Source organism: Sapajus apella, unplaced genomic scaffold (assembly GCF_009761245.1).
Source record: "Sapajus apella isolate SASKATOON/1434 unplaced genomic scaffold, GSC_monkey_1.0 scaffold41, whole genome shotgun sequence".
NCBI classification, from domain to species: Eukaryota; Metazoa; Chordata; class Mammalia; order Primates; family Cebidae; genus Sapajus; species Sapajus apella.
In genome coordinates, this window is record NW_022436981.1 from 208,974 (window position 1) to 228,868 (window position 19,895).

The window sequence follows — 19,895 nt, forward strand, 5'->3', positions numbered from 1 at the left end:
TTGCCCAGGCTGGAGTGCAGTGGTGCGATCTCAGCTTACTGCAACCTACGCCTGCCAGGTTCAAGCAATTCTCTGCCTCAGCCTCTCAAGGAGCTGGGATTACAGCTGCCTGCCACCATGCCCAGCTATTTTTTTGCATTTTTAGTAGAGAGCGGGTTTCACCATCTTCACCAGGCTGGTCTGGAACTCCTGATCTCGTTATCTACCCTCCTCAGCCTCCCAAACTGCTGGCAGCATGAGCCACTGAGCCTGGCCCTAAATTTCTTGTTTTTTTTTTGTTTTTTTGGGACGGAGTTTTGCTCATTGCCCAGGCTGGAGTGCAATGCCACAATCTCCGCTTACTACAACCTCCACCTCCCTGGTTCAAGTGATTCTCCTGCCTCAGCCTCCCAAGTAGCTGGGATTACAGGCATGCGCCACCATACCTGGCTAATTTTGTATTTTTAGTAGAGGCGGTGTTTCACCATGTTGGTCAGGCTGGTCTTGAACACCTGACCTGAAGTGATCTACCCACTTTGGCCTCCCAAAGTGCTGGGATTACAGACATGAGCCATGGCACCTGGCTATACTCCCAGTCTTAACAGTAGAAACCACAGCTGCTACTAGGCCAGCACTTATTCTATACCAGGTACTCTCTCAGCACTTTTTTTTTTTTTTTGAGACAGAGTCTCACTATGTTGCTCAGGCTGGAGTGCAGTGGCATGATCTCAGCTCACCGCAACCTCCAACTCCCAGGTTCAGGTGATTCTCCTGCCTCAGCCTCCTAAGTAGCTAGGACCGTAGGCACCCTCTAGATGGTCCAGCTACATCTGCCTCTCCCAACCCCAAAAATCACGGCACCCAATTGCGATCCATTTCCACATCTTCTCAGGCTTCCACAACCTTGTTTTTGCTCTTACTCTGCCTAGGATTCTCTTCTTTTCCCGGCAAACTCCTAGGTATCCTTTAAGCCCCAGATTAAATGACCTTCCTCTGTGAAGTCATTCTTGGCAACTCCAGCCAGAGTCAGTTCTCTTCCCCGTGTGATCCTCAGGCCGTATGTGCATTATTATTACAGCTGCCATTTATTAGGCACCTACCAGGTGCAAGGCACTGTTCTGAGTACTTCACATATAACATCCCAGTCTTACTGTTAGTCTTCACAGTAGCCCTAAGAGACAAGTTACTGTTTTTATTTTATAGATGAGAAAACTGAAGCACAGAGAGGCTAAGTACATTGCCCAAGGTCACGCAGCTAGTACGTGCCAGGGCCGAAATTGGGACCTGACAGCCTGCTTCCTTTACCAGTACAATGTTTGCTCTCATACTTTCCCTCCAGCACAACTCTGCGTCTATTGCTGATGACTGTAGCCTCCGTTCCCCAGCCCAGCCTACTTGAGGGCCTGGTGATGGCTGATTCTTTTTATGTGCCTGACACCAACTGGGCAGTTCAACAAATGTTTGTTGAATGAATTAATTCCTGGGTGAGTGAATGAGTGGCAGAAAGAATATGGGACAAGGGTTGGGCATGGTGGCTGACACCTGTAATCCCAGCACTTTGGGAGCCGAGGTGGGCAGATCAACTGAGGTCAGGAGTTCGAGACCAGCCTGGCCAACATGGTGAAACTCTGTCTCTACTAAAAATACAAAAAATTAGCTGAGCATGGTGGCGGGCACCTCTAATCCCAGCTACTCGGGGGCTGAGGCAGGAGAATCGCTTGAACCCAAGAGGCGGAGGTTGCAGTGGGCTGAGATCATACCATTGTACTCCAGCGTGGGTGACAAGAGTGAAACTCCATCCCCAAAAAAAAAAAAAAAAAGAATATGGGACAAAGTGGCATGAAACCTGTGTTCTGGCTCCAACTCCGCTATCAATTAACTTGGAGAAGAGTAACTTCTCACTCTGGTCTCAGTTTTTCTGCCCCTTCTGTAAATACTCTCCAAGGATCACTTTGACCACGGTGTTCTGTGAGTCCAGGCCCATAAAGTGTCTTTTCTGAGTCAGCTCACCTACATCATGTAGGCAGTGACCTGGACACTCAGGGTCACCCCTCAATGACAGGGTGTTGGGACAGCCTGCTGTATTGCCTCCAGGTGGTCCTCTGACTCCAGAGACACCAAAGAGGCAGCAGGATAGAGACAGGGGAGCTAGGAGGGAAAGTTCTCAAAGTTCTTTTCCAGGAGCCCCAGACCAGGCAGACGGGGCTGCGATGGAGGTCACTGCTGGCCTCAGACATGAAGCTCTGACTGCTGCAGTCAGCGGGGGGCCTGCTGTCTCACAACTTTACACTGCTCCACCCTTGGCACCGGGAAAATGACAGACCCAGGAGCCCAGGGTGCCTCTGGCAGGGGTTGCCATGTGCCTCAAACATACTCAGGGGAGTGGAGTGCGTGTCCCTCTGAGTGTGGCAGCCCACATTGAGAGGGGTGGACCAACCTGTGTGCAGTGAAGCAAAGAACACGCAAAGAAGCAACTGAGCATGAGCCTGGTAGGCCGGCCTGCGGCACCTCCCTCTTGGGAGCAGCCTGGGTAGCTGGCCATGGCCACTCCCTGCACTGCGGCTGCCTGGGGCAGAGTCCAGCCCTGGCTCTGCCAGCGTGGTAACTCCACGAAACTGGGCCTCAGCACTTCCTGGTCCTCACACCCAGACAACACCCAGAAGCTAAGACCATCAGTCACCTCACTCACTTCACAGAGGTGTACAAGCCAGCGACTCAGTTCAGTTGAAGCAGCTCTTTATTTATTTATTTATTTTTTTGAGATAGGGTCTCACTGTTGCCCACGCTGGAATGCAGTGGCACAATCATAGCTCACCGCAGCCTCAAGTTCCTGAGCTCCTGTAATCCCAACACTTTTGGAAGCCAAGGCAGGTGGTTCACCTTAGGTCAGGAGTTTGAGATCAGCCTGGCCAACATGGTGAAACCCCATCTCTCTCAAATTAGCCAGGCGTAGTGGCACACACCTATTCTCCCAGCTACACAGGAGGCTGGGGCACGAGAATCACTTGAACCCAGCAGGCGGAGATTTCAGTGAGCCGAGATTGCTCCACTGCATTCCAACCTGGGTGACAGAGCAAGACTGTGTCTCAAAAAAAAAAAAAAAAAAAAAAAACCATTCCTGGGTTCAAGAGAATTCCTAACCGGCTGCAGTGGCTCACTCCTGTAATCTTAGCACTTTGGGAAGCTGTGGCGGGTGGATCACCTGAGGTCAGGAGTTGGAGACCAGCCTGGCCAACATGGCGAAACCTGGTCTCTACTGAAAATACAAAAATTAGCCAGGCATTATGGCAGGCACCTGTAATCCCACCTACTCAGGAGGCTGAAGCAGGAGAATCAATTGAACCCGGGGAGCAGAGCCTGCAGTGAGCCGAGATCACACCACTTCACTTCAGCCTGGGCAAAAGAGTGAGACTCTGTCTCAAAAAAAAAATGGCCAGAAATTCCTGGCCTCCGACATGCTGGGACTATAGGTGCAAGCCACCATGCCCTGCTTTCCTTCCTTCCACCGTGCCTTTCCTTCCTTCCTCCCTCCCTCCCTCCCTCTCCTTCCTTCCTTCCCTCCTTCCTTCCTTCCCTCCTTCCTTCCTCCCTCCCTCCCTTCCCTTCCTTCCCTCCCTTCCCTCCCTTCCCTTCCTTCCCTTTCTTTCTTTTTGATTTTTTGATAGAGTCTCACTCTGTTGCCCAGGCTGGAGTGCAGTGGTGCAATTTCAGCTTACTGCAAACTCTGCCTCCCGGGTTCATGTGATTTTTCTGCCTCAGCCTCCCAAGTAGCTGGGACCACAGATGTGCACCACCACACCTGGCTAATTTTTTTGTATTTATTTATTTATTTTTTAAAGACGGGGTTTCACCGTGTTGGTCAGTCTGGTCTTGAACTCCCAACCTCAGGTGATCTGCCCGCCTTGGCCTCCAAAGTGCTTGGATTACAGGTGTGAGCCACCGCACCTGGCCTATTTTTTTGTATTTTTAATACTGATGGTGTTTTGCTATGTTGGTCAGGCTGGTCTTGAACTCCAAGGCTCAAGTAATCCTCCTCACCATCCCAAAGTACTGAGATTATAGATGTGAACCACCTCACCCAGCCAAAGCAGCCTTTTAAAACCATCACAAGGTGGGGCACGGTGGCTCACGCCTGTAATCCCAGCACTTTAGGAGGCCTAGGTAGGTGGATCACAAGATCAGGAGTTTGAGACCAACCTGGCCAATATGGTGAAACCCCGTCTCTACTAAAAATACAAAGATTAGCCTGGCGGGGTGGTACACACCTGTAGTCCCAGCTACTCAGAAGGCTGAGGCAGAAGAATCACTCGAACCTGGGAGGCGGAGGTTGAAGTGAGCTCAGATCGTACCACTACACTCCAGCCTGGGCAACAGAGTGAGACTCTGTCTCAAAAAAAAAAAAGAAAAAAAAAAAATCACGGTAGCCGGGTACGGTGGCTCACGCCTGTAATCCCAGCAGTTTGAGAGGCTGAGGCGGGTGGATCACCTGAGGTGGGGATTCAAGACCAGACTGACCAGCATGGAGAAACCCCATCTGTACTAAAACTACAGGGCATGGTGATGCATGCCTGTAATCCCAGCCACTTGGGAGGCTGAGGCAGGAGGATTCCTTGAACCCGGGAAGCAGAGGTTGCGGTGGGCTGAGATTGCACCATTGCACTCCAGCCTAGGCAACAAGAGTGAAGCTCCGTCTCAAATAAAAAACCATCACAGCTTAGTTTCTTGGAAAGTTCCCAGCAAAGATTAGTTGGGAGGAAGCATGGGTGGAGGGAAGTACCATTCCAAGAATATTAGTATTTATTTCCTTCCTTATACTTGTCCATATTGCGTGGTTCTTAACAATGAACTTTTGTTTCCTTTACAAGTAAAAAAGTACCTGATACAATAATAGGGTTTTTTTAAAAAATCATTGTGATTGAGTGGAAAAAACATCAACTTGGGAGTCAGGCAGACCATATTTGCAATCTTAACTGACTTGTCTAAAAGCATCCAGAGATAGTGTCTGACTACAGATGGTGTGTGGGTAGCCCCCCATATAGGCACTGAGGAATGAGAGCTAAGCAGAACCCTGGCACAGTTAGGGCTTGAGGAATATCTCACTTTATAGTGTTACTACTCAGCTATTTCCTTTTATATAATCCTTTACATAATCATATATTAGTTTATAGAAATAGGGCTTGAAGGCTCCCTTTATATAATCCTCTATATATAATCATTGATAGTTGATAGTATGAGTGCCTGAAGAATATTTCCCTACATATATACCTATAATTATATCTTAGTTCATAATCGGAGGAATGCCTAGAGTGGACACAGTACAGAGCATGAATTAAAGATAAGCAGCTTATAATCGGAGGAATGCCTAGAGCAGACACAGTGCAGAGCATGAATTGAGGGAAAAACTGTTGTACCAGGACAAGAATCCATGGCCCAGGTGGCAGCGTTCAGTATCGTGAAGATACCCGCTGTATGACAGGCTTGGGGCAAGAGCCACTCCTCCTGATAAAGGAGTTGTAGGACCTTGCTCCAGTTCTTGTGGAAGGCTGCCCTCAGAACGGCAATCCACCTTCGTGACTGTGAACTTTATCAGCTCTTGCTACTGTGCTGCTTGAAAAGCATCTTCCCATAGAATCCATTGGAAGCTGCCAGAAGGTGGCGGTAACCTTGACAGCGCCGTCACTGCTATGTGACTTAAAGCATCCTCCTATAAATCTTCTTAGAAGTAGTTTTCCCATAGATAGAAGTATTGCACACTGCACCCTCTTCACTTCGCATGACCCACCTTCAAGCCTCGGTGACCTAGTGGGGGTGGACCCCTTACTGCACACGGCCCTTGCCTTCGTGGGAATGGGGCCCTTGCCTTTGTGGGAATGGGCCCCTTGCTGCGTGCTGTCGACCTCCTGGCCTAGGTGACCTAATGAGGGTGGACCCTATGTTTTATTGCTCACGACCCTATCACTATCCTTAAAGATGATTTCACTCACTGCCTTGCCCCCTAACCTATACACAATAAATACTCATGCTTCTGGACATTTGGGGCTCACTCGCCACCCTCGCCAGCCTGGTCTCGCCAGCCTTGCCTGACTCTGCTTATAGGTGGTGTGGCCCCCAGAGCCCAGCTGCATTTTCTTTGTACTTCTGTGGCCTGTCTCTTTATTTTTCGGATCCTGCGCCTCGGCACAGCATAAGGCTCACCCCATGACCCTGTGGGGCACTCAGCCTTACATCTGGCTCCCAACGTGCCCTACATGGTGCTCAAGAATCGTGTCCCTTTCTTGCCTTCTGAGGTTCAGTTTTCTCATTTGTAAAATGGGAATACTCCTACCTCCCTTAGGCTTGCTGTGATAGCAGAGGCCACTGCACACCTAAAGAGGTCCTGCAGAGTAAGAAAGGTTCTTTCCCCTGGGTGCTAATCAAGGACGTGAGCCACTGCTCCGGGCACAGCCTCCAGGCTGTGTCTGTCTGGTTGCACCTGAGCAAATGGGTGCTTCCCCATGGTCAGGGACAGGTCACCAGGAATTCCCCACTGCCCTCTTGACTGATAACATTTCAGAGTTGAGAAGGAGGAAGAAAGGGAGGGAAGAAAACACTATTCAAGGATGAAGCCAGTTTCCCTTTGAAGTTTTTGGGTGACTAGAGCCCGCTGCTCACCTGTTGCACTCCTGAGAGTTCAGGAGTGCAGGGCTCACCCACTGTTGGCCCCAGTCCACCCCACTGGCCTCCTCATGCCTGGAACACACACATCCTCATGTCTGGGATTCCTCAGAGCTCAGCCAAGTCTCAAGGGTGGGTCATCAGGGGCTGGGCCAGTGGGCAATGCATGGTTGACCTTGGGTGGTGGCCAGCTCGGAGTCTTAGCTACACATCGTGGAATGCAAACTTCCTCACCAGACTCCTCCTGGAGCCTGGCCTGGGGCACCGGCCCTGTGGGGTGGGGTGTGGAGTTGCAGAGCTTGAGGGAGATGACCCTGAGCCCGAGTTAGAGGCAGGCAGGCATGGTTGGGGCACCTCTGCAGGCTGGGGGGGAAAAGGAAGCTGGGATCCCCTGCCCCAGAGTGAGAGCCACAGGGAAACCCTTCCAGGCAACCAACCTACCCAACTAGATGAAGCCAGCCAGTTGTTTTCCTGGCTTAGGGGTATAGTGTTGGGGTGCTGGCTTGGTGGTGGTGGTGGAGGATCGAGCATTGAGAAGGGCTGTGTGTATCCCACAGAGCAGCTGTGAAGTTGGGAGCCAGTGAGCAATTTATAAAGATGGACTGTTTCCTCAACACAGCTCCACACTCTGCCACAGCTCAGGCCCCTCCTGGGGGCCAGAAAAGAGTGTCCACCCATGAGCTGTCTTCCTCTGGACCTTTCCACCATCTGAGAACCACCCTTAGACCCAGGCTACTGTGGCTTCTGCGTTTGACCAGGTACTACGGAGGACCCTGGTCTACCCTCTCTCTGGGGCAAGAAATCAGTAGGGTCAAGGGGACATGCGCTCAGAGGGCACACCCCCTCCGTCTAATCCTTGCCTCAGTGGCCCTGGGCCCACTTCAAGGACTTCTTCCCTGGCCAGTTCTGCTGAGGGGGCACACACACTTCCATGAGTCGATGGGGACAAAGGGCTGCTGTTTATGGGGCAGAATGAAGGTGTGGATGGAGCTCTGGAGGTTCAGGCTAAGGTCCTTACTGAGAGGGAAGGAGCCAGGTGGGTAGAAAAGAGGGTGCAGGCCGGGCACGGTGACTCACATCTGTAATCCCAGCACTTTGAGAGGCCTAGGCGAGTGGATCACAAGGCTAAGAGTTCGAGACCAGCCTGACCAACACAGTGAAACCCCGTCTTTATTTAAAAAAAAAAGAAAAAAGAAAAAGAAAAGAGGATACAAAGCTCCATTTGTAGTCTCATAGCAGGCCTGACACCCCACACCCCACAACCCTTCGGCCTAACACCGCCCACACAAACCAGCCAAAAGCCAGCCATGGCTGCTTTGCCTGGTTCACCCTACAGAGCTCAGATTCCAGCCCCAAAAGGTGCCTGGGTTTTGAGTTTAGAGAAAAGGTGCAGCAGGGGGTTGGGTGGAAAGGAGAGATGGGGCTGACTCCAGCTGCCTCTCCAGCAGCAAGGACTAAGGGAGGGGTGCAGGGCGGGCAAGGCCTCCTGCCTGAGCCTGGGATGCCTCCTCTGGCAGAGACAGGCCTGTCTGACTCAAAGGGTGGGGTAACCCAGGCAGCTCTCACCGCCCAGGGCACCCCTGGGGACCTGTTGGGCCAGTTTTCCAGTATTTGCCACATTGGCATTTAATTTTTAATTCCTCATATGCATTACCCTGGAGATGGTTTGATCCAGACTGGGGAGGGCAAGAGAGAGCCCCAGGAAATACAACCCGGCTACCAGCCGCTGTTCCCTGGACCCAGCTCTCAGAGGCAGAGGGACAGGCTGGGTGCGGTGGCTTACACCCGTAACCCCAACACTTTGGGAAGATCACAAGGTCAGGAGATCGAGAGCATCCTGGCTAACACGGTGAAACCCGTCTCTACTAAAAATACAAAAAATTAGCCAGGCGTGGTGGCACATGCGTGTAATCCCAGCTACTCAGGAGGCTGAGGCAGGAGAATCGCTTGAACCTGGGAGGCAGAGGTTGCAGTGAGCTGAAATCACACCACTGGGTGACAGCGAAAGAAATCACTCCAGCCTGGGTGACAGAGGGAGACTCCGATTCCAAAAAGAAAAAGAAGCAGCAACAGAGGGACAGGTTCTGGCTTGCTCTGTGGGCCCAGTCTCCCCTGAGAAGGAGGGAGAAAGGATCATCCCTCACTCAGCCAGGCCTCAGGTGGTGTACACAGGGCACGCCTGGGGAGGAGGCCCGGCTCCTGTTCCCGCTTCCATCGAGGCCCTCCCCTCCCCAAGCCTCAGTGTTCTCATCTTGACAACAGCTATGGTCCTCCCTGCTCTGAAGTTTGGTGGCGCAAATCCAACTCCTCAGGGCTTCTCAAGCAGGAAGGTGGGGTTGCCCCGGAGGCTGAAAAAACTCCCTTTCCAGAGGCGGAAGCAGAGCTCAAGGAGGGGTCCATGTGTCATCAGGGCCTGGCTTCTCTGGGGGCCCTCCAGGGAGCTGACCACACTGTCTGCCTTTCCATTAGGAAGTCATTTTAACATAGAAAGTCACAGCTGGGGAGACTCTTGAGGACTGTGCAGTGTGACCCCCACTGTCAGGTGAGGAGCCAGAGGCCCAGGGAGAAGAAGGGGCTGGCCTGCAGCCACCCTGCATCCCAGCCGCAGAGCTGGGACTGGGGCCAGCTGCTGGAGGATCAGCCCCTGGTCCTATCCCAGCCACTGAGGGATCCCGAGGTCGTTTTCCAAGCTGGCCTTTGACTGCCGGATGCCTGAGAAACACTTCGTAATCCCCAGCAACCTCAGCACAGAGCGAGGGAGCTCTGGGGGAGGGGGCAGCCTGCCCCCTTCTCTCTAACCCTGTCCCAGGGCAGGCTTCTGTAGGTAGGGCACTGACAGGGAGGGTATGCTCAGAGGTTGGCCCAGGTCTGGAGAGAGCTCAAAGGCCCCAGGGGCCAGTCACCTGACTTCTTGGGCACTGCTACCTTGCACCCTCCCCTACCCACTGGGCAGCCTGGCCTGGGAGGTGCCTCTGAATGTGGGAAGGGAGGACAGGGAGGGGTAGAGGTCCAGCCAGCTAGGACGGTGTCAGGCAGGGCTAGGCACCAGCCCAGTTTCCCACTCACCCTGAGTTGGCTTGGCTGGGGGAGGGGTGTGTGCATGTGCATGTGTGAGCCCACACCCACACGCAGAGCTGGCCCTCCCTCTTCTCCCCATCCTCCCGGCCTCCTGTCCCTGCTGAAAGAAAGCAAAGGACCTAGCCAGGGCCTATGGGAGAGGAGTCAGGAGATCAGACAGGAGAGAATTGAGCTGCCGGCTGGATTCCCCTCCACCTGGGATCAGGTGACAAAGTGTGGAAGCTGCCCTCTCTTGTGTCCTAATGAGGAACACAGAACAGTCCCTGTGAGGCAAGCCTCCGGGCCAAGAGTTCCTAATCTAAAGGGACATGAAGGGTGGGCTTCAGTCCCCTGTTGAAATTATAAGCAAAACTAGGTGCATATGGCTCACAGCCTCATCTTGGTATCAAAAGCATCTATGAATGCTGGGCTCGGTGGCTCACGCCTGTAATCCCAGCATTCTGGGAGGCCAAGGTGGGTGGATCACGAGATCAGGAGATGGAGACCATCCTGGCTAACATGGTGAAAAACGATCTCTACTAAAAATACAAAAAATTAGCCGGGTGTGGTGGCATGCGCCTGTAGTCCCAGCTACTAGGGAGGCTGAGGCAGGAGAATCATTTGAATCTGGGAGCCGGAGGCTGCAGTGAGCGCCGCTGCACTCCAGCCTGGGTGACAGAGCAAGGCTCTATCTCAAAAAACAAAAAAGCATCTATGAGCCAAAAGAGGCAAGAGGCCTGGTTCCCGGCAGGCCCTGGCTGCTGGACAGGGATTCAGAGAGGCAGACAAGGGAGGTGGAAGTGGTGTTGCTGCCTGGTCCTGGAAGGAGAAGAAAAAAGCTTCTATGTAGAGGGTGGCGGGGAAGAGTCGAGCAGCCTGAATAGACCTTGGACCCTGGAGCCTGGCTGCGGGGATTCCAGTCAAAGCTCTGCCACTCAGCCCCATGACCTTAAGCAAGTTACTCCCCCTCTGTGCCTCAGTTTCTCTGCCTGTAACATGGGAATTTTTTTTTTTTTTTTTTTGAGACGGAGTTTTGCTCTTGTTGCCCAGGCTGGAGTGCAATGATGCGATCGTGGCTCACTGCAACCTCCACCTCTCAGGCTCAAGTGATTCTCCTGCCTCAGCCTCCCAAATAGCTGGGATTACAGGTATGCACCACCAAACCCGGCTAATTTTGTATTTTTAGTAGAGATGGGGTTTCTCTATGTTGGTCAAGCTGGCCTTGAACTCCTGACCTCAGGTGATCCATCCGCCTTGGCCTTCCAAAGTGTTGGGATTACAGGCGGGAGCCATGGCGCCCGGCCAATATGAGATTAATGATAGCACTTTGCTCAGAGGGTGGCTCTGTTAACAGGTATGGTCCATGCAGAATGATGCCTGGCACACAGTGAGTGCTCAGCATGTGCCAGCCACCATCACAGGCCGCGCCACTGGATGGGGTTGGCAAGTCGCTCCGCCTGCCTTTCCCCCTCAGCCAGCACCGAGGGAACCAGCGAACTTCCCCTTCCTGATTCAGTTCCTGCCTCTGTAAAACGAGGCCCCTTTCAGTCATTGGTTCACCATCTGTCCATTCTCTCACCCTCGCCACTGAGGGGGCATGAGTTTTTAGGGAGAAGCCCCCATTTCCTGGGACTGGTTTTGAGGCTTGCCCAAAAGAACTGCTCCCAGGAAGGATTTCCCCAGGAAAGCCTGGAACTCAGGCCTGGCCAGCCAGCCCAGCCCACTCCAGGGACCCCAAAGCCTTTGGCCAGGCCTGCCGGGGGTCTGTACAGCCCCTCAGTCATGTTCTGCCCAGACCAGATCCAAACCAGAGCCAAGGAGGACTGGCAGGTGAGGACCTTGCACTGGTCTTTGAGGGGCCCAGGCAGATAGGTGGCGGGGGGATGGACAGATAAGGATGCCCACCAATCAGAATGAACTCAGCTGGGCCCATATTAACTCTTTAGTTGCTGCTTTTGGGGGTGGTCCAGATCTAGGAGAGGGGCAGGACAGCAGGAGGCACTCCAGAGGCAACCGCTATTTCTATTCTGTAGGGAAGTATTTCAGTTTTGTTGTTTGTTTTTGAGACAGAATCTTGCTCTGTCTCCCAGGCTGGAGTGCAGTGGCTCAATCTCAGCTCACTGCAACCTCCGCCTCCTGTGTTCTAGCCATTCTCCTGCCTCAGCTTCCTGAGTGGTTGGGATTACAGGCATGCACCACCACACCCAGCTAATTTTTGTATTTTTAGTGGAGATGGGGTTTCACCATGTTGGCCAAGCTGGTCTCAAACCCTTGACCTTGTGATCCGCCTGCCTAGACCTCCCAAAGAGCTGGGATTATAGGTATGAGCCACCACACCCAGCTGTATTTCAGTATTTTATTTGTTATTATTTTTTTATTCCCATTTTACAGATCAATGTTTTAGTATTTTACCAACCGCTAGTGGTGTGTCAACTCTGGGCCCACACTGCTGTGAATCTGGGTACGTGTGTTGTGGGTGACAGGAGGGAATCTAATTAACTTCCTAAAATAGAATATTTCAAACTGATGTCATCTGCATTTATGGGTGCAATCACTTCTATCAGAGTTTTATGCACTCTCTGGAAACAAAGTTAGGGGCTGGCTCATTTGTTTTTTTCTTTTTTTTTTTTTTTTTTGACATGGAGTTTCACTCGTTACCCAGGCTGGAGTGCAATGGCGCGATCTCGGCTCACCGCAACCTCCGCCTCCTGGGTTCAGGCAATTCTCCTGCCTCAGCCTCCTGAGTAGCTGGGATTACAGGCACGCGCCACCATGCCCAGCTAATGTTTTGTATTTTTAGTAGAGACGAGGTTTCACCATGTTGACCAGGATGGTCTCGATCTCTTGACCTCGTGATCCACCCGCCTCAGTCTCCCAAAGTGCTGGGATTACAGGCTTGAGCCACCGCGCCTGGCTGCTTTTTTCTTTGTTTTTAAGACAGGGTCTCTCTCTGTCATCCAGGCTGAAGTGCAGTAGTACAATCATAGCTCACTGCAGCCTCAGCCTCCTGAGCTCAAACAATCCTCCTGCCTCAGCCACCTGAGTAGCAGGGACTACAGTCACGCACCACCACACCTGACTAATTTTTAAATTTTTTGTAGAGATGGGCTTGCACTATATTGCCCAGGCGAGTCTTGAACTCTTGACCTCAAGTGATCCTCCCGCCTCGGCCTCCCAAAGTGCTAGGATTCAAAGCTGACTTACTTGACTTATACCTTGGTGGTGGTGGTGCTGCACTTTCTGTATTTATCTGTAATGTCCATGAATTGCTTTTATAAGCAGAAAATAAATTATTTAAAGTTGTATTCCCAGAGATCTGTGTGCTCAGCCCTCCACAGAGAGGCCTTAGAGATGCAGCTAGGAGAATGTAAGACTGCCTCTGTCCCATCTAGAATCTTGAGGTCTGGGCCGGGCGCAGTGGCTCACACCTGTAATCCCAGCACTTTGGGAGGCTGAGGCAGGCGGATCACAAGGTCAGGAGTTTGAGGCCAGCCTGACCAATGTGAAACCCGTCTATACTAAAAATACAAAAATTAGTCGGGCGTGGTGGTGGGCACCTGTACTCCCAGCTACTTGGGAGGCTGAAGCAGGAGAATTGCTTGAACCCAGAAGGCGGAGGTTTCAGTGAGCCAAGATCATGCCACTGCATTCCAGCCTCGGCAACAGAGCAGGACTCTGTCTCAAAAAAAAAAAAAAGAAGAAGAAACTTGAGGTCCAATTGTTGAGATTGGACATAGCACAAAGAAAAAAGATGGTGATGGAGAGAGGAAGGTAGCTGTGCCAGGCAGTGCTAGGCAGGAGGTATAGGGATCCAGGACCAATGCGTGGGGTGCCATGAAGTCCAGCAGGGCCACGAGAGTCAGACCAGGCAAGAGGACTTTCCGTCCAGGCAGGACAAACAGTATGGAGGCAAGAAGATGCCGTGACCCCAGTGACAGCATTGTGCCACCCACGACCCAGGTCCAACAGACAGGGGCAAGCCTCAGAGCTGGGAGCCTGGTTATTTAGACTGTAGACCTGGGCTGTCTTGTACAGTAACCACTGCCACAAACAGCCATTCAGCACTTAAAATGTCTCAGTCAGAAACAGGATGTGCTATATGGGTAGTACACCAGATTTTTAAGACTTAGTATGAATAAAAAAGAATGTTATCTGGATGCAGTGGCTCACGCCTGTAATCCCAGCACTGTGGGAGGCTGAGGCGGGCAGATCACCTGAGGTCGGAAGTTCAAGACCAGCCTGACCAACATGGAGAAACGCCATCTCTACTAAAAATACAAAAATTAGCCGGGTGTGGTGGCGGCACATGCCTGTACATCCCAGCTACTCCGAAGGCTGAGGCAGGAGGATCGCTTGAACTAGGGAGGCGGAGGTTGTGGTGAGCTGAGATTGCGCCACCATACTCTAGCCTGGGCAACAAGAGCAAAATTCCATCTCAAAAACAGAAAAGAATGTAAAATAGCCTATTAGTATTTTGTACATTGATTAAATATTGCAATGACGCTCTTTTGAATATACTGGGTTAAGCAAAATACATTTGTCTCCTGCAGTGGACAGGGAGCTCCTTGAGAACAGCAATGCTGGCCCAGTCATCTCTGTATCCGGCACCTAATGCAGGGCCTGGCACGAAGCAGACTGTCATCCGTGACTGTGGAAAATGAACCCTGCTTAGCTGGGGATACCCACTGCTGTATCACCCCTGCACACAAGTTCTCCATTTCTTCTCCTTGGGCTTGGCTCCTAAAGAACGGCATCCCTAATCCCAGACTCCCTGCTGTGAGCCTTGGCCTCGCCTCCTTCCAGTAGTGCCCCACCCCTGGCCCTGGGGTCAACATCAGGAAGGGGATACGGAGGGTGTGGCTGATGTCCACTCAGGCTGGGGCAGGCCTGTGTCCCTGCCCAGAGCAGACCCTCCAACCTCAGAGCAGAACCTTACTCACCAGCGGAAGGAAGGTCAACAGGGGCCGGACTCTTGGCCGAGCTTTCAGCGTGGCTGTTCCTGACTCGCTCACTGTGTTAAACTGATTGTCTCCAAAATAGATGCCATCTAGGGAACACAAGTGAGGGGACACCATAAGCTGGAGATCCAAGGCATCCGGCCACCCGAGTTTAATCTGCTCTTCAGCTCCCAGTGAGGAAAGCCAGGGCCTGCCCGTTCCCCGGTGTTGGACTCAGCTAAGTGCCTCTAACATCTCTAACATAATCAGACCTGACAGATGAGATGTTTGCAAATAGGGCCAACTGAGGTGGCACCGGGGGAGGAGCGCAGTGTTCCTGGGGCTTTCGGACCCCGGCTGCCATCTTTCTCCCAATCCGCAATCACCACCCTTCGCTGGTCCTGAGCCTTCTCCACCACAGCAGTGGTCTTAAGGAAGGACCAGGGAGCCCAGCCAAGGGCCCAGCTAAAGCTTATCTCTGAGAGAGGGAGGAAAGCAAGCCAGATTTCCCAAGTGTTTGAATTTCTAGTCTGAAACAAACAGAGCAGATGAGGCCACCTGCTGCCCCCAGTGGCCAATATCCCATCATCTGGACTCCTTAACTCAAGACCTCCCTGACCACCAAACCACAGATGGATATGTGTATGGCTTTCTTTAATGCGCCCTTGAGGGCAGAGCAGAAAAAACGGGACAGTAGGGTCAGTGTGACCTGCTCTGCCACTGGCTTTACCTCTCTGGGCCTCAGTTTTTCCTTCTGTACAGTGGGAGTGATGATAGCGCCGCCGTATAGCTCTGTTGTGAGGCGTGAGTGTGGCCAGCGCATCAGCGCATAGTAAGTGCTCAGCAAACAGGGTTGCTTACCCTGTAGGAGGACGATATGAAGGACCTTCCTCTTCCTCCAGTTACTGGGCCTGTGCTCTGTGCTGCTCTCTGGCAGTGGGAGGGCCTGAGGGACCACTCACATCACATCACATCCCTTTCTCAACTCCCTCATGAGCCTTGATACACATTGACAAGAAATTCACACTCCCTTGGTAGGGATCGCCGTGGACCATCTGCTATGTGGCTCATGAGCAGGGAGAGCTTTCCTCTATTTAATAGTATATGGAGGACTTTGCTTTACAGCCAGGGAGGAGAGAAGAAAAATCAGAATCCCAGTTAGCCAGAAGTCTACTAACTGGGACATTGAGCTAATCATGATTACTTTTCTCCTTGTACATGACTTCCAGAGAAAATTGCAAGAAAGCTAAATGATTTATTCAAAAGAGACTGGGCTTTTTAGGAAGCTCCTGGGATCAGACTACATCCATCGCAAATTCCTACACTGAGAGCCACAGTGCCCTGTGTGAGCATCTGGGCTTTAGATGTGACAGGGAGGCTCCTGGGACACTACTTCTCCCCCTCTCAAGAGGGGCCCGAACATCGGCTCTCTGTGTGCTCCACACGTCCCTGGAAACTTCGGTTCCCAGCACTGCCCTGCCCTGTGCACTCTGGGCAAACATGATTTCCCAGTCTCAGTTGCCAGGCTCCATGCCTGAGGCAGCAGACCAAGATCGGACGGGGAACAGGGGAGGGGAGCTGTAAGATCTGGCCCAATGGGAAACAACAGCCGCTGCTAAAGCCCCCGATTCCCTCAATTCCAAGAGTCTGCGTGTGGACGCCAGGATCTCCTGCAACATTCTCTACAGAGTGCTGTGTGGATGCCAAGGCCCCAGACCTGATGTGATGTGGCTGCCTGGGCCCTTAACAAGACTGGACGTGGGGTGGGGATTGCACAGGGGCTGTATGAGAGCCATGCGCCTAGGCAGGGCTCTAATCATTTCATTTCATCTCTGCATCGATGTTGGGATCTAGGGAGCCTCCTTTCTACAGCTGAGTTATTGTCACATTAATGGCTACTTTTATCGGATGCCCAGGAGCTTTAGAAGTGCTATATCTGAGCAACCTGGCAAGGATGATAACTGGAATAGTAATAACAGTAAAAGGTAAAACTTAGTGAGCACTTTTTTTTTTTTTGAAACGGGGTTTCACCATGTTGGCCAGGTTGGTCTCGAACTGCTGACCTCAGGTGATCCGCCCACCTAGGCCTCCCAAAGTGCTGGTGGGATTACAAGTGTGAGCCACCGCGCCCGGCCTTACCTTTTTTTTTAATCTTTTTTTTTTTGAGATGGAGTCTTGCTTTGTCACTTAGGCTGGAGTTGCAGTGGCACAATCTCGGCTAGCTGCAACCTCCGCCTCCCAGGTTCAAGTGATTCTCCTGCCTCAGTCTCCCAGGTAGCTGGGATTACAGGCGCCCGCCACCACGGCTGGCTAATTTTTGTATTTTTAGTAGAGACGGGGTTTCACCATGTTGGCCAGGATGGTCTTGAACTCCTGATCTCAGGTGATCCGCCAACTTTGGCCTCTCAGAGTGCTGGGATTACAGGCATGAGCCGCCATGCCCCATGCAAATTGGTACAGTCATTAGCCCTGTTTTACATTTGAGGAAACTGAGGCACAAGGTCAAATAACTTGCCCAAAGCCTCACAGTAAGTGTTGAAGCCAGAGTCTCCCTAAACCACCTCACTGATCCCATGACTCAGCCCCAAGTCTGAGGCACTGTTGTTTTGATTGCTTTATGGTTGTTTTAAGCAGACAAACCCTTTCTAAGAATATAATTGTTCTCTGTAAAACATATAGAAAGAGGCCAGGCACAGTGGGTCACGCCTGTAATCCCAGCACTTTGGGAGGCTGAGGCGGGTGGATCACCTAAGGTCGGGAGTTTGAGACCAGCATGACCAACATGGAGAAACCCTGTCTCTACTAAAAATACAAAAAAATTAGCTGGGCATGGTGGTACATGCCTGTAATCCCAGCTACTCGGGAGGCTGAGGCAGGAGAATTACTTGAACCTGAGAGGCAGAGGTTGTGGTGAGCCAAGATCGCGCCATTGCTCGCCAGCCTGGGCAACAAGAGCAAAGCTCTGTCTTAAAAAAACAAAACAAAACAAAACAACAAACAAACAAACAAACAAAAACACATAGAAGGGTAGTAGCTGTGGTTGAGACCGGGTTGGAAGGCCCGGCTGGCTCTTCTCCCCACTGGGGCACCTCTGGAAAATCTGATTTGACTTCCCAGCCCGAAGAGGAGTGGCTAGGAGTCACAGAGGGAAAGGTGATACGGAGGCAGAGGCGGAGAGATGCGCTGTGAGAGGGGCTTGCCCTCCATGGCCGGCTTTGAAGATGGAAGGAGGCTGCTGGCCGAGGAATGTAGGCTGCCTCTAGCAGGCGGAACAGGCAAGGAAACAGACTCCCCTGGAGCTTCCAGAGAGGAACAAAGTCTTGCCAACACCTTCACTGAGCCCACAGAGACCTGTGTCAGAGTTCTGACCTACAGAATTGAGAGATAGTAAATTTGTTATAAAAATAAGAAAAGGAGGTGTGGCTGGAACCAGGCCAACTCTTGGGGCCCCTCAGACCTGGCCCAGCTCCTGCTGGGTGGAGACACAGCTAGACCCTCAAAGCATTCAAGGTCAGGGCTGGGACCTTCCCAGCCTCAAGGACAAGGCTGAAAACTAAAACAGAAAGGCAACGGGGCTCAACCTTGGGGAGTTTCCTATGGAAGTGCTGAACTTTGCTCAGATCACAAGTCAGGGATGCTAGGGCCTTCCTGAGAAGCAGCTCCCTCCTTTGTTGAGGAGGTAAAGGAGGGCTAGGGACATCCTGGTGTCCCTTGAGGAAGGAGGGGTGAGGGGGAGGTGAAGGGGGTACTTGGAGAGGAGGCTGAATGATTTGCTCTCGGTACAAGACTGCAGTGAGAAAGAGGGGCCTGGCCCCGTGTCTCATCCGCTCTGAAACTTGCAAACTCCCTCGATGTCTGCCTTTTTTCTGGAAAGTTCCTTAGGGATCTCAGAGGTTTTATGCTTGCCACATGCACGGACCAGAGAGGCAGCATTGGAACATCCAGGTGGGATTCAGAAAATTGGAAAAGGAAGTGAGATACCCCTGGACCCAGAAGCTTCCACAGAAAGAGAGGACTTCAGGAGAGCCCCAGGGCAATTCCAGCAGCCAGGACACCTTGTGAGACCCCAGCAGCAGGTTCTGAGCAGAGCCTGAGCCCCAGATGGACCACAGTCCTGTCAAGATACAAACTGGGCTGGGCTCAGTGGCTCACATCTATAATCCCAGTACTTTGGGAGGCCGAGGCAGCCGGATCATGAGGATCGAGACCATTCTGGCCAACGTGGTGAAATCCTGTCTCTACTAAGAAAAAAAAAAAAAATACAAAAATTAACTGGGCGTGGTGGTGCATGCCTATAATCCCAGCTACTTGGGAAGCTGAGGCAAGAGAATCACTTGAACCCGGGAGGCAGAGTTGCAGCGAGCTGAGATCGCACCACTGCACTCCAGCCCGGTGACAGAGCATGACTTCATCTCAAAAAACAAACAAACAAACAAACAAAAACTGAAGCTCTGACAAACTCACATGCAAATAATGCAGTGATAAAACAGGGGTAAATCCAAGTCTGCCTCCATTGACCCAAACCTATCTTTAAAACGATCCCAATTTTCCTCCAAATGGAATCTTATTTATGACAAGATTATGCAAAGGATTCCTTTAGATTTTTCTCTGTAACAATTTCTCCCTCATAAGAGGATGGGAAATGAAGGTAGGGATTTGCTTTCATTTATACTCCCTGAAGGATTTCAGTTGACATAAAAATTAATACCATCTAACATCCAAAAACCTGTTCCAAAAACAATTCCTGGTGTCAAGCAGGAGACTTCACCCCGGGTTTCAACCTGGGCACAGGCGGCTCCCCTCCTGCCCCTTCTCCCTCAGAGAACCTGGCTCTGCCATGGGCCTGAGGACAGCAGAGTTGTGGCTGAGGCTGCCTGGGCTGTGGGGAGACCATGGCTGACGTTCTGCCCTGGCCAGAAACACCCAGTCGGACAGCTCACGGCCGGGAGGGGCAGCAGAACCTTGTGCAGTCAAGGCTATGGATTTAGAGCCCGGCTGAACTTGGGTTCCAGTTCTGGCTCCATTGCTTAACTGTGGGATCCTGGGAGTCTTACTAGGTCTCTCTGAGGCTGTCTCTTTATCTTTGTACACGTGAACAATGGTTCCTGCTGGGCAGGCTGATGTGAGGCTGAATGAGAGAAAGTACAAAAGTCATCAGCACAGTGCCTAGCAGATATTCATGCTCAATAATTGGGAGGGTTGGCCAGGCGCAGTGGCTGACTGCTGTAATCCCAGCACTTTGGGAAGCCGAGGTGGCCAGATCACCTG

The 19,895-nt window shown here is 51.9% G+C and overlaps 1 protein-coding gene across 1 annotated transcript in view; it reads right to left on the reverse strand.

Moving 5' to 3' along the window:
• CUNH6orf132 (chromosome unknown C6orf132 homolog) overlaps positions 1 to 19,895 on the reverse strand; it is a 43,149-nt gene that overhangs the window by 13,960 nt on the left and 9,294 nt on the right. Inside the window, exon 2 of the mRNA XM_032299390.1 lies at positions 14,631 to 14,737. Coding sequence (XP_032155281.1) covers positions 14,631 to 14,737 — 107 coding nt within the window. The remainder of the gene's footprint in view (positions 1 to 14,630; positions 14,738 to 19,895) is intronic.